This window comes from Budorcas taxicolor, chromosome 3, assembly GCF_023091745.1.
Source record: "Budorcas taxicolor isolate Tak-1 chromosome 3, Takin1.1, whole genome shotgun sequence".
Lineage (NCBI taxonomy): Eukaryota > Metazoa > Chordata > Mammalia > Artiodactyla > Bovidae > Budorcas > Budorcas taxicolor.
In genome coordinates, this window is record NC_068912.1 from 110,374,378 (window position 1) to 110,397,307 (window position 22,930).

Consider the following 22,930-nt stretch of genomic DNA (forward strand, 5'->3'; position numbering starts at 1 on the left):
TTATGGTAGAAAGTGAAGAGGAGCTAAAAAACCTCTTGACGAAAGTGAAAGAGGAGAGCGAAAAAGTTGGCTTAAAGCTCAACATTCAGAAAACGAAGATCATGGTATCCGGTCCCATCACTCCATGGGAAATAGATGGGGAAACAGTGGAAACAGTGTCAAACTTTATTTTGTGGGCTCCAAAATCACTGCAGATGGTGACTGCAACCATGAAATTAAAAGACGCTTACTCCTTGGAAGAAAAGTTATGACCAACCTAGATAGCATATTCAAAAGCAGAGACATTACTTTGCTGACTAAGGTCCGTCTAGTCAAGGCTATGGTTTTTCCTGTGGTCGTGTATGGATGTGAGAGTTGGACTGTGAAGAAGGCTGAGCGCCGAAGAATTGATGCTTTTGAATTGTGGTGTTGGAGAAGACTCTTGAGAGTCCCGTGGACTGCAAGGAGATCTAACCAGTCCATTCTGAAGGAGATCAGCCCTGGGATTTCTTTGGAAGGAATGATGCTGAAGCTGAAGCTCCAGTACTTTGGCCACCTCATGCGAAGAGTTGACTCATTGGAAAAGACTCTGATGCTGGGAGGGATTGGGGGCAGGAGGAGAAGGGGACAACCAAGGATGAGATGGCTGGATGGCATCACTGACTTGATGGACGTGAGTCTGAGTGAACTCCGGGAGATGATGATGGACAGGGAGGCCTGGCGTACTGCAATTCATGGGGTCGCAAAGAGTCGGACACGACTGAGCGACTGTATTGAACTGAACTGGACTGAGTGTGCTTCTGTTAATCCCATACTCCCGATTTATCCTCCCCCACCCCCTTGCCACTTTCCTCTTTGGTAACCATAAATTTGTTTTCCATGTCTGTGAGTCTGTTTCTATTTTGTAAATAAGTTCATTTTTACTTTTTTGTTTGATTCCACATATGAATGATATAATTGTTTTTCTGTGTCTGACTTACTTTACATAGCATAATAAGCTCTAGGTTTCATCCATGTTGCTGCATATGGCATTGTTTCATTCTTTTTCATGGCTGAGTAATGTTCCATTGCTTTCCCAGTGGTAAAGAATCCACCTGTCAATGCAGGAGCTGCAGGAGACACATGGGTTCAATCCCTGGGTTGGGAAGATCCCCTGGAGTAGGAAATAGCAAATGGCAACCCACTCTAGTACTCTTGCCTGGAAAATTCTATGGATGGAGAGGCCTGGTAGGCTACAGTCCATGGGGTTGCAAACAGTCGCACATGACTGAGCGACTTCAATGTCAATGTCAATATTCTTGCCAGGATAATCCCATGGACAGAGGAGCCTGGTGGACTACAATCCGTGGGATCGCAAAGAGTTGGACATCACTGAGCACACATGTATGCATCCAGTATTCCATTGTGTGCGTGTCTATAAAGTGAAAGTGAAAGTGAAGTCGCTCAGTCGTGTCCTACTCTTTGCGACCCCATGGACTGTAGCCTACCAGATTTACACACCACATCCTCATCCATTCATCTATTGCTTCCATGTCTTGGCTGCTGTGAACAGTGCTGCTGTGAGCAGTTGGGGTGCGTGTATCTTTTCAATTAGCGCTTTTGTCTTTTCTAGATATATGGTATATATATAGATGTATATATTTCTAGATATATCATCCTGGATCTTACTGTAACTCTCTTTTTAATTTTTTGAGGAATCTGTTTTCCATGGTTGCTGCACCAGTTTACATTCTCACCAACAATGTCGGAAGGCTTCCTTTTCTCCATACCCTCCCAGGATTTATTATTTTAGACTTTTTGATGATGTCTATTTTGACTGTTGTGAAGTGGTACCTTATTGTAGTTTTGATTTGCATTTCTCTAACAATTGACTATGTGGAGCATGTTTTCATGTGCCTGTTGGCCATCTGTATCTTCTTTAGAAAAACGTCTATTTAGGTCTTCTGTCCATTTTTTGATTGGGTTGTTTGTTTTTTTTGATATTTAGCTGTATAAACTGTTCATGTATTTTGGAGATTAATCTCTTGTCAGTGGCTTCATTTGCAAGTATTTTGTCCCATTCTGTGGGTTGTCTTTTCATTTTGTTTATGGTTTCCTTGCTGTGCAGAAGCTTTTAAGTTTAATTAGTAGTATTTTTTTTTACTCTAGGAGGTGGATCCCAAAAGATCTTGCTGTGATTTATGTTAGAGTGTTCTGCCTATGCTTTCCTTTGAGAGTTTTATAGTATCCGGTCTTACATGATGTGATTTTTAAATGGAATTTTTTATATTTTCTGATATTTCATTATTAGTGTAAGGAAATGCAGCAGATTTCTACATAGTCTATATATCTTATATCCTGCTACCTTGCTGAATTCATTCATCAGTTCTAACAGTTTTTGTGTGGAGTCTTTATAGTTTTCTCAGCATATAGAGAGAGTGTCATGTCCCCTGCATACAGTGATAATTTTACTTCTTCCCTACTAATTTGGATACGTTTTCTTTCTTTTTCTTGTTTGATTGCTGTGGCTAGAACTTCCAGTACTATTAGAAGTTCTTGTCTTGTACCAGAATTTATTGGGAAGGCTTTCAGCTTTTCACTGTTAGGTATTGGGTTGGCTGTGGGTTTGTCCTAAGTGGCTTTTATTATGTTAAGATATATTTTCTTTATATCCTCTTTGGTAATAGTTTCTTTTATCATGAATGGATGTTGAGTTTTATCAAATGCTTTTTCTGCATCTATTGAGATGATCCTGTGGTTTTTGTCTTTGGTTGATGTGATTATCTGCTTTTTACTGTGTGAAATAAATTTGAAAATGTGTTTGTTGACTACTTTGTAAGTTAACTTATGAAGCAAGAAGTAAAGAGAGTTTTGTTGTGGCTCCATTATCAGCCTTTTGCTGATTGGCAGAACTTGAGCCATGGGGAAAACAGTCTCAAAACCAGCCATATCGAGAGATGATATGGGGTGGGAGATGGGATGGGGATTCAGGATTGGGAGCTTGTATACACCCGTGGTGGATTCATGTCAATGTATGGCAAAACCAATACAGTATTGTAAAGTAAAATAAAGTAAAAAAAAAAAACTAGCCATGTCTTAGTTAACACTCCTATCATCCCTCCCCATTTCTCCTTTCATGGATGGTCTTAGTTTCTCAAGGAGATTTTGAGAGCTATAACTTTGTAACTGACTATTAAAAAGATAAACCCTGCCATGTTCTAATCTCAGCTTTTGCTGAGAATTGGGTTGGGATGTGTCATTCAGCCCCCCTGGCTTTGCTACTGAGAGATATCTTTCCTCTGGTAGGATTTTTGTTAGTGACAATGGTAGTTTTTGTTTTAATATAGTTGTGTCTCAACTAAAAATGTGTTGTGGGCTGAATTTTTGTGAATCACTCTCTACTATTTAGTAGACATTAGTGTAGCATGTGTCTTATGAAGGAGAGCTCCTCCCTGGACTGTGGTGATACTACCTGGATAAGCATCAACATGCCGTGTATACACTGCAGGCTCCTGCTCAGAACAATTCTGCTTAGCTTATGATGGAGGATAGTTTTTGTCATTTTGAATTATGATATTAATCAGTGGGTCTGGCTTGCCCTGTGTGTAGAAGGTTGGCCCAGAGTAGAGGTGGGGAAGAAGGAAGAGGGAGAAGGGGGAGAGAAATGAAGGGATGGAGAAAAAGAGTATGAATAGAAACCTTTCGTTATTCTGAATAAAGCTTCCTTGAAGAAACAGCTGTTGACATCAGGGGCGTGATTTATGCAGTTGGGTTAGTTTCTATGATTTCTGTCGAGTACCAGAAAAAATTGCCCCAAGGAAACTGCCCCAGTCTCCCTGACCCTGTATCATCCCTAAAAATCTTTTGGCGTTACTTCATAGTTTCTGAAGTAAAATGATTTGTTCCCTATCTCCTTTTTCTGTTTCTTTAAAAATAAATAATAATAATAATGATAGTAAACTGCTTCTTTAAAAATAAAAATCTGCCTGCCTTACTGAGAAATACTTCTATGCTTCTACTTCTGGGAATCTCTTCTAAAGCAGTAATTCCTAGGTAAAGAAAGAGCTTCACACTCAACGGTGAGATAGTATTTATTTAATAAAAAAGTGGAAGCAGTCTCATGAGGGGAAAGGGATGTGCATCCAATAGTAATACATGTTTGGCCGGATGAATGACACTTCTGGTACCGCCTTCTATTTTCCACTCCAGCCACACTGAATAGAGTCTTTGCTCTTCTGTGGACACCATGCTACTGCAGCGAGCACGACACCATACTTTTTAAAAAAACAGCTTTATTGTCACATAATTGACACGATAAACTGTACATTCTTTTAATGGTTTGTTTGTTTATTTATTTATTGGCTGTGCTGCACAACTTGTGGGGTCTTAGTTCCCTGACCAGGGATTGAACCTATGCCCCTCTGCAGTGGAAGCATGGAGTCCTTAACCACTGGACCACCAGGGAATTCCCTAAACTGTGCATGTTAGACTGTGTAATTTGATTATTTTTAACATATATATATATACCCATAAAACCATCATTATAAAAATAGTTCATGAATATATCTGTTACCCCCAGAGTTTACTCCTGTCTTTCTTTTCCATTCCCTCCCTTATTCTAGGCAGCCACTGATCTGCTTTAGGTTATTATAGATTTTCTAGAGTTTTTAAATAGAATCATACATTATATTCTCTTCTTTTATTGAGGTGTAATTTACAATTTTATTGAGATATAATTTACATACCTTAAAGCTCATTCCTTGGAGAAGGAAATGGCAACCCACTCTGGTATTCTTGTCTGGAGAATCCCAGGGACAGAGGAGCCTGGTGAGCTGCCGTCTATGGGATCGCACAGAGTCGGACAGGACTGAAGCGACTTAGCAGCAGCAGCAGCAGCTCGTTCCTTTTAGGTGTACAGTTCAGTGATTTTAGTAAATGTAGAGAGCTGTATAGCTCCCTCTGTGGCTCAGTGGCTCAGTGGTAAGGAATCTGCCTGCTAATGCAAGAGACACAGGTTCGATTCCTGGGTTGGAAAGATTGCCTGGAGAAGGAGATGGCAACTCAGTCCAGTATTCTTGTCTGGGAAGTCCCACAGACAGAGGAGCCTGGAGACTACAGTCATGAGGTCCCAAAGAGTCGGACATAACTTAACAATTAAACCACAACAACACAGAGTTGTGCATGATCACCACAGCCAGTTAACATTTCCATGGCCCCAAAACTTCCCTGGTGCTCGTTTGCCCGAAACGAGCCACACTCCCTTGTGCGTCCCTGCTCCCTCTCCCAGCCCTGGCTGCCCACGGTTTGTGTAACTTTGCCTTTTCTGGGCTTCCGTGTGAACGGGGCCAGGCAACATGTGGTCCTCCCTTGGCGCAATGTCTCGATGTCCATCCTTGTTGTTTGTGTCAGTAGTTGGATTCTTTCTGTTACTGTATAGTGTCCCACTGTGTGGACATGTCATGATTTGTTTATCCACTTGTTGATGCACATTTGGGTTTTTCCAGATTTTGGCTATAGATAAAGCTGCTAGGAACATTTGTGTGGTCTTTGTATGAACATACGTTTAAATTTTTCTTGGGTAAATACCAGGGAGTGGAATAGCTGGGTCATATCATAGGTTCTGTATTTAATATTTTAAGAAAATTACCAAATTATTTCCCAAATAGTTGTACCATTTTACATTCCTATTAGTAATGTATGAAAGTTCTCATTCCTCTGCATTCTCACCATCACTTGGTATAAGTCTTTTTCATTTTAGATATGGTGAAAGAAAGTGAAGTCGCTCAGTCATGTCCGACTCTTTGGGACCCAATGGACTGTAGCCTACCAGTCTCCTCCATCCATGGGATTTTCCAGGCAAGAATACTGGAGTGGGGTGCCATTTAATAGATATGTAATAGTGTCTCATTATGGTTTTGTTTGCATTTCCCTAATTACTAATGGTGTTGAACATCTTTTCATGTTCATCTTTTCTTAGTTGCTATCCATATGTTTTTGGTAAAGTGTTCATGTTTTCCCCCGTTTAAAAAATTGGATTGTTTTCATATGTATATGTATATATAGACACACACATATGTGTATATATACACACACACACACACACATATATTTTGCATACAAGTAATTTATCAGATATGTGTTTTACAAATATTTTCTCAGTCTCTGGCTTGCTTTTCATTCTGTAAGCAGTGTTTTTAAAAAAAATTTTAAATGGAAATATCCTTGAACTGAAGAGCCTAGCGATTTTTTCAATGGATCATGCTTTTGATCTTCTATCTAAGAGAGGTTTCTCCTAAGTTTTCTTTCAAAAGTTTTATAGTTTTAGATTTTAAATTTAGGGCTGGAAAAGGATAGGAAATGGTTTCCTTCCCTCCTTTTGATCAGTCTGGCTAGATTTTCTTGAAGACAATCCTTGGTTTCATTTCTTTTTCTCTATTGCTTTCTCTTGTCTCTCATTGATTTTTGTTCGAATTTTTATTATTTCATTTCATTTTGTTCTAATTTTTTACTATTTCATGGCTGTTTAATTTGGATTTCATTTGCTCTTTTTTTCTAGTTTTTTAAGGTATAATCTGAAGTTGTTTATTTGAGACGTGCTTCTTTTTAATAGGGCTCTTCCCTGGTGGCTCAGATGGTAAAGTGTCTGCCTACAATGTGGGAGACCTGGGTTCGATCCCTGGGTTGTGAAGATCTCCTGGAGAAGGAAATGGCAACCCACTCCAGTACTCTTGCCTGGAAAATCCTATGGAGAGAGGAGCCTGGTAGGCTACCGTCCATGGGGTCACAAAGAGTCGGACATGACTGAGTGACTTCACTCACTCTTTTTAATAGGGCTTCCCTGGTGGCTCAGACTGTAAAGCGTCTGCCTGCAATGCGGGAGACCCAGGTTCGGTCCCCGGGTTGGGAAGATCCCCTGGAGAAGGAAATGGCAACCCACTCCAGTACTCTTGCCTAAAAAATTCCACGGATGGAGGAGTCTGATGGGCTACGGCAAAGAGTCGGACACGACTGAACGGCTTCGTTTCGTTTCGTTTTCGCTTCTTTTTAATATGGGCATTTAATATGGGCTATAAATTTCCATCTAAGTACAGTTTTAGCCACATCCTACAGATTTTGGTATTTGTGTTTACTGTTTCATTCAGTTCAGAATACTTTCAAATTTCCATTTTGCTTATTCCTTTCACTTTTGGATTATCTAGAATAGTATTATGTAGTTCCCAAATGTTTGGGGGATTTTCCAGATATTGTTGTACTGTTCCTTGTAATTTAGTGCTGTTGTAGCCAGTGAATGCTGTATGACTTAAATCTTTTTAAATTTATTAAGACTCTGTTTCAATGCTGAGAATACAGTCTATCTTGGTAAATGTTCCAAGTGCACTTGAAATGAATATGTATACTGCTGTTATTGTTGGGCAGCTGTTATATAAATGTCAGAACAGATTGGTTAGTGTGGTTCAGATCTCCTGTATCCTTATTTTCTATTAATTTCTATAAATTATTTAGAGAGAGAATGGAATATCACACTCCATTTTATAGATATATTTGTGTCTCCTAGTGTTAGATTAGCTTCTTGTACTTTGAAGTTCTGTTATAGATAAATAAATGTTTAGGATTATTGTGTCTTCTTGAGGAACTGACCCCTATCATTTATCCTCTTTATCTCTGTTAGTATTCTTTCCTCTTTTTTTTTTTGGTATAGTTTTTCTGTGTATTCTTGCCACCTTGCCTTAATATCTTCTGCTTCTGTTAGGTCCTTACTATTTCTGTCCTTTACTGTGCTCATCTTTGCACGAAATGTTCCTTTGGTATCATTAATTTTCTTGAAGAGATCTCTAGTCTCTCTTTTTTTTTGAAGAAAGCTGAGCGCTGAAGAATTGACGCTTTTGAACTGTGGTGTTGGAGAACACTCTTGAGAGTCCCTTGGACTGCAAGGAGATCCAACCAGTCCATCCTAAAGGAGATCAGTCCTGGGTGTTCTTTGGAAGGACTGATGCTAAAGCTGAAACTCCAGTATTTTGGCCACCTCATGCGAAGAGTTGACTCATTGGAAAAGACTCTGATGCTAGGATGGATTGAGGGGGGGAGGAGAAGGGGACAACAGAGGATGAGATGGCTGGATGGCATCACTGAATCGATGGACATGAGTTTGGGTGAACTCTGGGAATTGGTGATGGCCAGGGAGGCCTGGCGTGCTGCAATTCATGGGGTCGCAAAGACTTGGACACTCTGAGTGACTGAACTGAACTGCCTATTGATGGAGAAGATAAGAGGGTTATGGAAGCTTCCACCATAGTTTCAGTTCAGTTCAGTTCAGTTCAGTTCAGTTCAGTCACTCAGTCATGTCCGACTCTTTGCAACTCCATGAATCACAGCACGCCAGGCCTCCCTGTCCATCATCATCTCCCGGAGTTCACTCAGACTCACGTCCATCGAGTCCGTGATGCCATCCAGCCATCTCATCCTCGGTCGTCCCCTTCTCCTCCTGCCCCCAATCCCTCCCAGCATCAGGGTCTTTTCCAATGAGTCAACTCTTCACCTGAGGTGGCTAAAGTACTGGAGTTTCAGCTTTAGCATCATTTCTTCCAAAGAAATCCCAGGGTTGATCTCCTTCAGAATGGACTGGTTGGATCTCCTTGCAGTCCAAGGGACTCTCAAGAGTCTTCTCCAACACCACAGTTCAAAAGCATCCATTCTTCGGCGCTCAGCCTTCTTCACAGTGCAACTCTCACATCCATACATGACTACTGCAAAAACCATAGCCTTGACTAGACGGACCTTAGTCGGCAAAGTAATGTCTCTGCTTTTGAATATGCTATCTAGGTTGGTCATAACTTTTCTTCCAAGGAGTAAGCGTCTTTTAATTTCATGGTTGCAGTCACCATCTGCAGTGATTTTGGAGCCCACAAAATAAAGTTTGACACTGTTTCCACTGTTTCCCCATCTATTTCCCATGAAGTGATGGGGCCAGATGCCATGATCTTTGTTTTCTGAATGTTGAGCTTTAAGCCAACTTTTTCGCTCTCCTCTTTCAGTTTCATCAAGAGGCTTTTTAGCTCCTCTTCACTTTCTGCCATAAGGGTGGTGTCATCTGCATATCTGAGGTTATTGATATTTCTCCCGGCAATCTTGATTCCAGCTTGTGCTTCTTCCAGTCCAGCCTTTTTCATGATGTACTCTGCATATAAGTTAAAGAAGCAGGGTGACAATATACAGCCTTGACATACTTCTTTTCCTAGTTGGAACTAGTCTGTTGTTCCATGTCCAGTTCTAACTGTTGCTTCCTGACCTGCATACAGATTTCTCAAGGGGCAGGTCAGGAGGTCTGGTATTCCCATCTCTTTCAGAATTTTCCACAGTTGATTGTGATCCACACAGTCAAAGGCTTTGGCATAGTCAATAAAGCAGAAATAGATGTTTTTCTGGAACTCTCTTGCTTTTTCGATGATCCAGCAGATGTTGGCAATTTGATCTCTGGTTCCTCTGCCTTTTCTAAAACCAGCTTGAACATCAGGGAGTTCACGGTTCATGTATTGCTGAAGCCTGGCTTGGAGAGTTTTGAGCATTACTTTACTAGCCTGTGAGATGAGTGCAATTGTGCGGTAGTTTGAGCATTCTTTGGCATTGCCTTTCTTTGGGATTGGAATGGAAACTGACCTTTTCCAGTGCTGTGGCCACTGCTGAGTTTTCCAAATTTGCTGGCATATTGAGTGCAGCAGTTTCACAGCATCATCTTTCAGGATTTGAAACAGCTCAACTGGAATTCCATCACCTCCACTAGGTTTTTTCATAGTGATGCTTTCTAAGGCCCACTTGACTTCACATTCCAAGATGTCCGGCTCTAGATTAGTGACCACATCATCATGATTATCTTGGTCATGAAGATCTTTTTTGTACAGTTCTTCTGTGTATTCTTGCCACCCTAGTTTGGCCCCAGGTAAGTAACAGGGAGGGAACACAGCTCCACCCATCAACAGAAAATTGGATTAAAGATTTACAGAGCATGGCCTCACCCATCGGAAGAAGACCCAGTTTCCCTCTCAGTCAGTCTCTCCCAAAAGGAAACTGGGGGGCTACAGTCCATGGGTTGCAAAAGGCGGACATGACTGAGTGACACCGTTAAAGGATTCTTATAATTAAGCATATATATAATTAGCAATAAATGTTTCTAAGTATTTACTCAAGGTAAATTAAAATGTGTTTATGGAAACATTTGTATTCTAATATTTATCAGTTGAATTCAGTCGCTCAGTCGTGTCTGACTCTCTGCAACCCCATGAATCGCAGCACGCCAGGCCTCCCTGTCCATCTCCAACTCCTGTAGTTCACTCAAACTCATGTCCATTGAGTCAGTGATGCCATCCAGCCATCTCATCCTCTGTCGTCCCTCTCTCCTCCTGCCCCCAATCCCTCCCAGCATCAGAGTCTTTTCCAGTGAGTCAACTCTTCACATGAGGTGGCCAAAGTATTGGAGTTTTAGCTTAACATCATTTCTTCCAATGAACACCCAGCACTGATCTCCTTTAGAATGGACTGGTTGGATTTCCTTGCGGTCCAAGGGACTCTCAAGTGTCTTCTCCAACACCACAGTTCAAAAGCATCAATTCTTCGGCGCTCAGCCTTCTTCACAGTCCAACTCTCACATCCATACATGACTACTGCAAAAACCATAGCCTTGACTAGACGGACCTTAGTTGGCAAAGTAATGTCTCTGCTTTTGAATATATTATCTAGGTTGGTCATAACTTTTCTTCCAAGGAGTAAGCGTCTCTTAATTTCATGGCTGCAGTCACCATCTGCAGTGATTTTGGAGCCCACAAAATAAAGTCTGACACTGTTTCCACTGTTTCCCCATCTATTTCCCATGAAGTGATGGGACCAGATGCCATGATCTTTGTTTTCTGAATGTTGAGCTTTAAGCCAATTTTTTCACTCTCCTCTTCCACTTTCATCAAGAGGCTTTTTAGTTCCTCTTCACTTTCTACCATAAGGGTGGTGTCATCTGCATATCTGAGGTTATTGGTATTTCTCCTGGCAGTCTTGATTCCAGCTTGTGCTTCCTCCAGCCCAGTGTTTCTCATGATGTACTCTGCATATAAGTTAAAGAAGCAGGGTGACAATATACAGCCTTGACGTACTCCTTTTCCTATTTGGAACCAGTCTGTTGTTCATGTCCAGTTTTAACTGTTGCTTCCTGACCTGAATATAGGTTTCTCAAGAGGCAGGTCAGGTGGTCTGGTATTCCCATCTCTTTCAGAATTTTCCACAGTTGATTGTGATCCACACAGTCAAAGGCTTTGGCATAGTCAATAAAGCAGAAATAAATGTTTTTCTGGAACTCTCTTGCTTTTTCGATGATCCAGTGGATGTTGGCAATTCGATCCCTGGTTCCTCTGCCTTTTCTAAAACCAGCTTGAACATCTGAAAGTTCACAGTTCACGTATTGCTGAAGCCTGGCTTGGAGAGTTTTGAGCATTACTTTACTAGCCTGTGAGATGAGTGCAATTGTGCGGTAGTTTGAGCATTCTTTGGCATTGCTTTTCTTTGGGATTGGAATGGAAACTGACCTTTTCCAGTGCTGTGGCCACTGCTGAGTTTTCCAAATTTGCTGGCATATTGAGTGCAGCAGTTTCACAGCATCATCTTTCAGGATTTGGAATAGCTCAACTGGAATTCCATCACCTCCACTAGCTTTGTTTGTAGCGATGCTTTCTAAGGCCCACTTGACTTCACACTCTAGGATTTCTGGCTCTAGATGAGTGATCACACTATCATGATTATCTTGGTCATGAAGATCTTTTTTGTACAGTTCTTCTGTGTATTCTTGCCACCTTTTCTTAATATCTTCTGCTTCTGTTAGGTCCATACTATTTCTGTCCTTTATTGAGCCCATCTTTGCATGAAATGTTCCCTTGGTATCTCTAATTTTCTTGAAGTGATCTCTAGTCTAACATTTAGACCAGCTTTATTTATAAGAGCTGAGAACTGAAAACAACTTAAATCTCCCTCAGTAATGAATGAGTAACAAATTTTGGTGTTATCTCTGTATGGTGGACTGTGTGTGTGTGTGCATGTGCACGCGTGCGTGTGCTCAGTCGAATCTGACTCTTTGGAACGCTATGGACTGTAGTCTGCCAGGCTCCTCCGTCCATGAAATTTTCCAGGCAAGAATACTGGAATGGTTTCCGTTTCCTGTTCCAAGGGGTCTTCCTGACCCAGGGATTGAACCCTTGTCTTTTGCGTCTCCTGAATTATTAGCAGGGGCATGCTTTACCACTGTGCCACCTGGGAAGTGTGTTACTCGGTAATAAAAAGAGTGGTATGACATGATATGAATCTTAAAAATGTTCTGTTGAGGGGAAGCAGCCAGAAACAAAAATAGTTTGTATGTGATTCTTTTTATATGAAATTCTAAAAAAGCCCAAACTAGTTAATGGTGACAGAAACAAATCTGTGGTTGTCTGAGCCTAGAGATGGAGGCAGGAATTTACTGCAAAGGGCATGAACCAGCTTTTTTAAAAAAAATTTGGTTCAGATACAAAGCTGTGTTAGTTTCAGGGAGACCTGGGTTTAATCCCTGGTTTCAGAAGATTCCCTGGAGGAAGGCATGGCAACCCACTCTAGTATTCTTACCTGGCGAATCCCCATGGCCAGAGGAGTCTGGGGGGCTGTGGTCCATGGGGTCACAGTGACTGAGTGATTAAGCGCACCCACAGTCTCCTGTAGTGTGGCCCTTGAGTGTCTTTCCAGCCTACCTTCTGTTTCAACACCCTGCCTTTCACTTTGCTTATGCCCCTTGCTTCCCAACACTAGCCATGTCAATCTCATTTCTTTTGGCTATTCGCGTCTCTCCCTTCAGCCTCTTGTTTAGTTTACCCTTTAAAACTCATCTCAGGACTCTCTGCCTCCAGAAAGTCTTCATTTATTTATTAAACTATCCTTCTTCACATGCTTCCTCTCCAAGAAAGAGAAGTACTCTGACGGTGTTTCTCTGGTTCAGTCATAGCTCTTAAAGGTATAGTTACCATTTTGGCTTGTGTTTCTAGTCCCACTAGATTGTATACTTGCTGAGCACAGTCATTATATTTTATGTTTTGGATCCACAGGCCTGCTTTATAATAAGTGCTTAATATATATTTGTTGAAAGATTGAATATAAATGTTAAGTGAGAAAAGGAGGTAAACGTACACATGGAGCGATTATTACTGCTTTGTTTTAAGCAAAACTTTTTGCATAGAAAGAAAAATACTGGGAAGATTTATATCAATATTTTTTAATACCAATTTAGGTGGTAAGATTAATTTCTTTACTATTTTTGGCAGTTTTGAATTTTTCAAAAAAGCATTTAACTTGCAGTTATTTCATGAGACATTATCTTAAAAACTGACTGTATAACTTTGGCCGGTTCAAATAAATTTTTGCATTTCTCTAGGTCCACAGCACAGACACAATTTTTAATCCCTTAACCACAGACCTGAGTGTGAAGATTCCTGGTTGGTCCGATGTATCAGTTCAGCGTGAGGCATCAGAGGATCCCAGTGCGACTCCTAGCATTCAGCAAGCAAAAAGCCCTGAGAAAGTCCTGATTGCTCACCCTCTGCCGGTGGCTCCCTCCTACAGTTATGCCACCCCTACCCCGCAGGCCTCTTTCCAGAGCACCTCCACACCACACCCAGGTGAGCCCTTTGCTTCTCTCCTTGGAGATACGATGGGGAGATAGAGATTTTGATCAAAGTGTTCCCTTTTAGTGGGAAGAAAGGACAGAGGCATGACTTTTATTAATAAATACTGTAGATTAAAGAAATAATCCTATTAGTTAGTATCCCTGTAATTATAGTACATGGTCTCTCAATCATTTTTTTCAGTAAGCTCCAACCTATGGGGATTTATGAGGCTCTGTCTAGAGTAGAATTCCACTGCCTAGACTCAGTTAAATGATGATCAGGGAACCAAGCAGAGACACACTGGGAAGAAAGTTGGATCTGCACAACTGTTTGCCTTCTGAATGGCTGATCATAGGTCAGAACATTTGTGTCTCTGATTCTGATAGCGTCTTTATTTTCTCTTTAAAAATGCTTATTTAGGCCATACCACGTGGCTTCTGGGATCTTAGTTCCCTGACCAGGGATCATACCTGGGCGTCAGCAGTGAAAGTGCTAAGTCCTAACCAGTGGACCGCCAGACATTTCTGCATCTTTATTTTTAAAGCAGCTCATAGAGAGGAGATTTATATGGAGTGTTCCTTTAGCGGCAGGTCTGCTTCATAAATTCCATTCTGAGATATTAGGAGGAAATGGTAAATCAAGGAAACTAAGTTGATCTTTATCTCCTGAAAAAGTCAACAGGGTGAAGCAAAGCCAGTGAAAATGAATTTTTTTTTTGCCAGTTTTTAACTTCCTAAGGTTTCCTTTGGTGGTAATATAACGTGAAATCCAGGGTTTCAGTCCTGTGGCATTAAAATAATTTTTGTGTTCAGGCAGGAGGGTTGTGATTTTTGGTATAATTATGACAGATTTGGGCTGCGCTGTATTTTTGTCCATTATACTTTCTCTGAGTATAGTGGTTTCTTTTCTTTTTTCCTCTTTTGAAAAATTGCTTCAGCAGTTCTTCCACATCCTTGGGTGTCTAAATGCTGAAGTTTCCATAATGGATGGTTTCATTTCTCCCTTAGTTCAGTATTCCCAAGCAGACAGATAAATCTCAAATTTCATATTTGTGTAGGAAACCCTTTTCACCTCCCAGTCTTGGAATATGGATGAACCAGCCAGTTGTTTGCTTTAAGCTCTCTTAGTTCTTGGGTCTCATCCAAATGAACAATTATTGTTAGAGAAATAAGATTTATATAATCAGTGGTTCTCAAAAGCCTGTAAACATTTTTGAATGTTACAGCTGTGGAGGAGGGGTGCTACTGACATCTAGTTAGTTGGTAGTGACTGGATATACTGTTAGGGCTTCCCTTGTGGCTCAGACGGTAAAGCGTCTGCCTGCACTGCGGGAGACCCAGGTTCGGTACTACAGGGTGCAGGATACCCCCTCACCCTCAACACACACATGGATAATTGGTCTGTTGAGAAACTTTGACTTGTATGAAGTAGCTGGTGAATAGCAGAAAGATAGTATCTAATTATTAGCTGGTGTGGATGTTCCAAATGCAGAAGTAGTTAAGGAAGTAGATTAGTTTGAACTGAAATGGTCTGGAAAGATTTTTTTGGAAAGAAGACTGGCTTTTAAGCCAGAAACAAAGTACTGTACTTTGGTTGTAAGAATACACCCCAGTTGAAGAAAATAGTTTTAGCTATGTCCCCTAGCATAGACCATGGTTTCCACGGAGCCCAAGAGGGAAAATGAATATAGCTAGAGGCAGAATCAGGGGTAGGAAGGATGAGACGATGTAATCCAGTGATGATGGATCTCTTATGGATCTCTAGGAGTTTGGACTGAAGCACGAAGTGTGAGTGGGGGTCTTAAGTAGAAGAGTAAAATGGTGGGTGAGTATGTTAGAAAAATTTGGCAATAGGTGTTTTAGGAAGACAGAATGGATTAGAATAGGGAGAACTAGCAGAGGAAAGACCAATTAAGATTCTTGGAATTATCTAAGTCTGTGGTTATATCGGTTGAAATGGAAAGAAAATTAAGGCTGGCCCTGTGGTCAACATTTCTTTGAGGAACTTTATGTTTTTTATCAACATAAAGATGATGAAACAGAGCTAAATTCTATTTATTGAATTCTGTGAAAAGTACTATATAAGGAGGGCTTAGGGAAAGACTGTAGTTAAAATACAGTGGAGAAAAACTCAGAGAGAAAGGAAGAAAGTGGAATAATATGGTATAATAACCAAGAGTTTTTTAAGATGGAGGCAGTCAGCAGTATTAGATGCTACAGAGGTGAAGGTTGAGGGTTGAGAAACAGCTATTAGATTTGCTAAAAGCACTTTGTTGATGACCTCTGAAGATTCTTTTCAGTGAAAAAGTGGGGCAGAGTCACATTTCAAGGGATTAGAGCGTTGGTAAATAATGAAGAAATGAAGACAATAGCTGAAAATTGTTTATAGGAGAAACCTGACTACAAAAGAAAGGAGAGAAATAAGATAGTCTGGACCTAATATCTTATCTCATGTGTATTGACTTCCTTTCCAGTTATAAAGGAACTGGTGGTGTCTGCTGGAAACAGTGTTCAGATTACATTACCTAAGAATGAAGTTCAGTTAAATGCATTTGTTCTTCCAGAACCAGATGCAGGTAAAACATCCACTTAATTTGTATAGTGTTTTCATTTATAATGATATCTACATACATTTATTTATTCTGAAAGTCCTATGAGATTAGGATATAGCTTGCACATGTACAGATATTTATATGATATGCGAGGCAGTGTAATGTTTGGGATCATAAGCTTTGATATTAAGGCTGGATTCAAATCATAGCTCAGTCAGTCATTCTTGTTCAGTCTCCAAGTTGCATCTGACTCTCTGCGACCCCATGGACTGCAGCACGCCAGGCCTCCCTGTCCCTCACCATCTCCTGAAGTTTGCCCAAGTTCATGTCCATTGAATCAGTGATGCCATCCAACCATTTCATCCTCTGTTGCCCTCTTCTGCCTTCAATCTTTCCTAGCATCAGGTTCTTTCTAAGGAGTCAGCTGTTTGCCTCAAGTGGCCTAAGTATTGGAGCTTCAGCATCAATCCTTCCAATGAGTATTAAGGGTTGATTTCCTTTATGATTGACGAGTTTGATCTCCTTGCTGTCCAAGGGACTCTCAGGAGTCTTCTCCAGCACCGCAGGTCAAAAGCATCAATTCTTTGGCTTTCTGCCTTCTTTATAGTCCAACACTCAGATCTGTACATGACTACTGGAAAGACATAGACCTGACTGTATGGACCTTTGTTGGCAGAGTGATGCCTTTGCTTTTTAATACACGAAGTTTGTCATAGCTTTCCTGCCGAGAAGGAATCGTCTTCTAATTTCATGGCTGCAGTCACCATTTGCAGTGATTTTAGAGGCCAAGAAGAAAAAATCTGTCACTGCTTCCATCTTTTCACTTTCTGTTTGCCATGAAGTGATGGGACAGGATGCCATGATCTTAGTTTTTTAATATTGAGTTTTAAGCTGGCTTTTTCACTCTCCCCTTTCATGCTCATCAAAGGCTGTTTAGTTCCTTTTCACTTTCTGCCTTTAGAGTGGTGTCATCTGCATATCTCAGGTTGTTGATATTTCTCCCGGCAATCTTGATTCCAGCTTGTAACTCATCCAGTCTGGCATTTCTCGTGATGTGAGTTAAATAAACAGGGTGACAGTAAACAGCCTTGTCATACTCTTCTCAATTTTGAATCAGTCAGTTGTTCCATATAAGGTTGGTTCTTGACCTGCATACAGGTTTCTCAGTAGATAGGTAAGATGGTCTGGTGTTCCCATCCCTTTAAGTCATTAGCTGGATGATTTTAAGTCGATTATTTAACTTCTCTAAGTTTCCATTTCTTTCTTAGTAGAATGAAGATAGTAATCCCTACTTCATAAGGTTACTTTAGGGGTAAAATTAAGTGCTATATAAGGTACCTATATACCTTAGTGCCTAGCACATAGTGGATGCTCTTTAAATGTAGATTTCATTATGTCCATTTAAAAGAGGAATAAACTGAGACTCAGTTAACCTGTTTATTTTGGTCAAACAACTAGTAAGTAGCAGATACAGAACTTGTAGAGAAGTTATTCAAGAGTAGTGCTAAGATAGATTTGTCACAGAAAAAACTAAGCCCGATGTAATATACAATATTCAGATTTATAAAATTATAAATTAGGGGATTATTAACTTATTATTTAAGAAAACTTTTGTAATATGAGCATCCTTTCTCCTTTGAAGTATATGTTAGTATACCAAAGTTTGACTTACAAACACACATTTTCTCAAGACTGTCTGTGACATGAAGTGAAGCATACTTTGATGGAAAATGATTGCATTGGGTTTGTGTTACTCTCATTATAGTGTAGGTCAAGTAGCTAGTTATAAAGCTAGTTAAAAACAGAATGCCATACTCTATTCAGGATGGGGTCCTTCCATTTTAGGAACACATTTCTGGTACAGTATCCTTACTTTCTGGGCCTATTTATGCAAAAAGTACTTTTCCAGAACCTAAATGCCCTCCCTTTCTGTTCTGTATTTCTGCCCTCAAATCGAGTTTTCCTTATCAATTCGTTCTACCTTCCTATAGAGAAACATCTTCCTTTCCTATTCTGGTGATAAGGTGAATGGATTTGGTGGCCTTTGAAGATGCAAGTGAGGCAAGAACTGCTTTGAGCTACAGTTGCTTCCGCTCTTTTCTGAAAGATATCCCGGCTCTACTGTATTTTCTTTTCTTGCCCCTGTTTGCATAATGCCCTGTATGTGGGTGAGTTAACATCACTTTGTATTATCAGTCTTCCAAAACACACCAGTTCAAAAACAGATTCTTTCAACCCTCCTTTTCTCAGTTTCTTCAACCTTTATCTGGTGATACAGGAGATGGATGGTTTCAAGCTTTCAAAGGTTGGGGACAGTGAGGCAGGACCAGCTCTGCCTGTTCTTCATCCTCCTCGTCTTCTTTGGCAACCCTGAAGCACCTCTCAGGATCCCTCTGGGTTCAGAGGCATGGGTTGAAAACCACTGCCCTAAATCATTAAAACCAGCATTCTGTCCAACAGACCTACAGTCCGTTGTTCCTACCCTTGGGCAAATTCCTGTCTGTAAGGCATAACTCATCCCCCTGAGCTTTTCTGTCCTAGGAATATTGTCATATTTTGAAATCTGTGTTGCTAGCCTTAGATATGAGAAAATTGTCAGTTCCTAGTGTGAGTCTGTTTTCTGTGTGGAAAAATTTTTTCTAACTACAGTTCAAGAAATGTCATCTCTTAGCACCAGTCCTCCTTCTCCCACTTCTTTCCTGCTCCTCACCTCACCTGACTCTTCCATCTACATTTATTAGAGCTGCCTGGGGCTGACAATTGGCCAAAACAAAGCCAGTATTTTCTGGAGGAAGAAAGAGTAGAAGATCTTGTATCTCAGGCTTATAAAGTAAAATCTCATCTTGAGTCTGTTTGGAATTAAGTTCTATGTGTTAACTTTAACTTTTGAACTCATGAAATAAGAAAAAGATGATCATTCTCTGTAAGCATTTGAGGCTTTTTCTTCTTCCTTTTATTTTTCCCTTTTTGGGTAGTAACTTAAACCTTCCTACCAAATCTCATCCTTTCCTAGCCATTAAATGCATTTAGTTCCCAAAAATATTTAAGACCACTTGAACTGGGGAGGAATTGCACTTAGATACAGGAGTCTATGGTCACTCTAGGTAGTCAGATAGTCTAAGCTGCAAATGAGGACCATTTAATGCTTCATTTGATCTTAATTAATTTCAGTGGGGCCTGTTTTAAATGGGCCATCCCCTACCACCTTCTGCAGTGTGTTATTTAGCTCAGCAGGAATGAAGTAGCTCTTCTAACTCACCAGGGTGTGATGACCTCAGTGAGACGAGCATTGTTAGCACTCTGTAAAAAGCTATTTTTGAACCATGTTATTTAGAAGTCATTGCTGTTCTTTGTTGCAAAAGAAGTTTTGCAAGAAAATGGCCTTTGTTCCCAATGAGTTCATCCATAGTGGTTGGTAGGGCGTGTATTTTCACTGGATGCCACACCATGAGCAACTTGGTATATTAGGGGAGGATTGGTCCAAAGCAGGGTGGGTCTGGGGCAGGAATGAGCTTGGCTGCGGGGAGAGTGGAGGAAGCCCTAACTGGAGCCATCAGCAGAATCTGCCCTTCCTTTCAACAGAATGTTTGGTTTCCCTTTGGCTTTAGGGTGAAATCTTGAAAACTAAGATCTTATCAAGACTAGAAAAATTGTGTTATTGGCAGGCTATGTGGCTACCCTCTTCATGTGTAGGTTTGTGTTTTCATGATTTTTGTAACTGCCCTTCCATAGGAGAAACCTACACCTACGACTGGCAGTTGATTACTCATCCTAAAGACTATAGTGGAGAAATGGAAGGGGAACATTTCAAGATCCTGAAGCTGTCCAAGGTGAATTTGCCTCCTGTCATTTGCAGGGATGGGGTAGAGGTCTTGACCATTTTCTGAAATGTATAATATAGAACTTTCTGTCCACACTAAAGTTAGGAACAATCTTTAAGAAGTGAATCCTCCAAAAGCCTGGCTGGCTGACATCCAGTATTTGTTAGTGTATGATTCTCAATTTTTCATTTATGGTGAGAATATAAGCATAGTGGTGATAGCTGAAAATATACACTAAACAGCTTTTAAGGGTAACATAAGGATTTTAGAATTTGGGAGATAAGCTAGGTTATTTGTGGCCGTATGTCTGTGTAAATTGGCTCAGTCTTTTTTGGGATTCTGTATAGTTATTAAGAGCCATAAAAATGTTCATATTCTGTGGCCAAGCAATTTCTCTTTCTATCTGTCTGTCTTTCTTTTAACAACTGTTCATTGTACATTAGTTATGTGGCAAGAACTGGGGATTTACTAGTTACCAATGTGAGAGCTGGACTGTGAAGAAGGCAGAGCGCCAAAGAATTGATGCTTTTGAACTGTGGTGTTGGAGAAGACTCTTGAGAGTCCCTTGGACTGCGAGGAGATCCAACCAGTCCATCCTAAAGGAGACCAGTCCTGGGTGTTCATTAGAAGGACTGATGCTGAGGCTGAAATTCCAATACTTTGGCCATCTCATGCGAAGAGTTGACTCATTGGAAAAGACCCTGATGCTGGGAGGGATTTGGGACAGGAGGAGAAGGGGACGACAGAGGATGAGATGGCTGGATGGCATCACCGACTCGATGCACATGAGTTTGGGTGAACTCCGGGAGTTGGTGATGGACAGGGAGGCCTGGCGTGCTGCGATTCATGGGGTCGCAAAGAGTCGGACACGACTGAGTGACTGAACTGAACTGAATCATAATATTAACATTTATGGAAAGTAGAGTCGAGTAGGTGCTATTGACTGAAGCAGGTAAATAGAACAGGGATACGCTGGGTCAGTGTAGGGGGTATTGAAGCCCCAGGGAGTTAGAGTAGATTTCTTAAAAGAGTTGGCCTACTTGGGTCATGAAATGTGACTGGCTTACTGGATAAAGGGTGGAGTGGTAATATCCCAAACAGAGGAAGGAATGTGTCCACTGGGCCAAATGATAGAGAGAAATATGGGGAAAAGGGAATTATATGTGGTTCATCCTGACTGGACCCCATGGTGTGAGAAGAGCAGTGGCACAAATGAGTTGGAGAGATGTAGGGGCCAGATTGCACAGAGCCTTGTGTGCAAGAAGGAGGACTTTGATTCTTATCCAGAGGGAGCCTTTGAAAGGTTTTAAGCAGGTGAATGACATGTTCAGATTTTCAGTTTAGAGAAATCACCCTGACTGCAGATTGGAGGAGAGAAGACTGACACTAGGGACACGGTGCGGAATCTGTTGAGACATGTAGGTATGAGATTGATAATAGTCTGAGTGAAAAAAAGCAAAACAAATAGCATAAGCCTTGAAAGCCACCCATCGAGGGCTTTCCATGCGCTAGACACAGGGCTAATTGTTTTATGCAGTTATTTCATTTAATCTTCCTAACAACCCCAAGGCGTAGATATTAATATTTAGTATTAATTAAAGCTAAAAATTAGAAAAATAAAGTGGTTTGGTCTAAGTGCACAAGGCTATTAAATGATAAATTTGAACTGGAATTTTCCTTCTCTGAAGCCCATGCTCTTAACAACTGTGCTGTGATGAATGGTTAAAAACTAAGGTGATGAATAGTGTGAATAGAGAGAAGTGGGTGGATTTGAGAAATATTATGGAGGTCAATCTGGTGATCAGTTAGTTAATTGGATGGAGGTGTTGGGGAAGAGAGATCTAGGGTAATTTGAGCCTTTTGGCCTAGGAACTGGCTGGATGGTGGTGCATTTGTGACAGTATTCACCAAAGTGAGAAGTATAGAAAGAGGAGCAGGTTTGGAGGAGATTTGCAGACGATTAATTCATTTGGGGACAGAGTGAGTTTGAGGAACCTGTGAAACATTTGAGTGGAAGTGACCAGTAGGCCGCTGAGGGTGAGGGGCTAGAGATCAGGATGCAGGTCTGGGCTACAGAGAGAGCACACCAGCATCAAACAGGTGACAGCCAGAGCCATGGTAACAGAAAAATCATCCAGAGATTATAGAGAGTGAAGGGGTAAATGGCTTGCAGTTGGGATCCTGGGGAACACAGTCGTTAAAGGTATGGAAGGAAGAGGAAATGGGAGAGAGTGAGGAGTAGGCATAGAAGTGAAAGTCAAGGAAGGGGAGCCTCACAGGAAGAAGAAAGGGATCAGAAATGCTACATGCGTTCGATTAGCATGCACCCAAAGGCGATAATTCAAAAGAAAAAAATCATTTGCCTGAAAGATGTTCATCACAGCATTAGTTATAATATTTAAATTTGTGAAACAACTCAAATATCCAACAATGTGAAATGCTTATGTGAATTATGGCACATTTAGTCACGTACTATTCTGCAGCCATTAAAATGACTATTAAAGAGACTGTTCTAATGGGAAAAGTGTTCATGCTAAATGAATCGAAGAAAGAACAATAAAAAGTTTGATATATACTGCTGAAATAATGAGCTCCTTGAAGGTGGGGACCTTGCCTTATTCATCTCCAAACCCCAAGCCTAGAACAACGATATATAATGGTTCTCAATAAATGTTTGCTGAACAAATGAACTGTTTGTAGCTCTTTTTGTGTGTGTGTGTGGTAAAAGATTAGGAGGATATAAGAAAAATATGATTAATTGGGGTATTAGGACAATGGGATTGTGGGATTTTGTTGTTGTTATGTTCATACAGTTAGTAGAAATCAGGAGGGGAAAATATTCAGATATTTGAGAGCTGTTTGGTGTTTTTACAAAATATTTTTCTTTGCAGAGTTGATTGTTTTAATTTCATAACTGAAGTAGGATGGTTGGGCCCTTA

The 22,930-nt window shown here is 40.7% G+C and overlaps 1 protein-coding gene across 3 annotated transcripts in view; it reads left to right on the forward strand.

Moving 5' to 3' along the window:
- Positions 1–22,930, forward strand: part of KIAA0319L (KIAA0319 like) — a 102,545-nt gene that overhangs the window by 46,675 nt on the left and 32,940 nt on the right. For 2 of the 3 annotated variants that reach the window (XM_052636908.1, XM_052636907.1), the window contains exons 4-6: positions 13,388–13,631; positions 16,093–16,194; positions 19,903–20,000. The exons of the other annotated variant lie outside the window; for it this stretch is intronic. In XM_052636908.1, the coding sequence (XP_052492868.1) occupies positions 13,388–13,631; positions 16,093–16,194; positions 19,903–20,000 (444 nt within the window). The remainder of the gene's footprint in view (positions 1–13,387; positions 13,632–16,092; positions 16,195–19,902; positions 20,001–22,930) is intronic. 3 annotated transcript variants of the gene reach the window in all.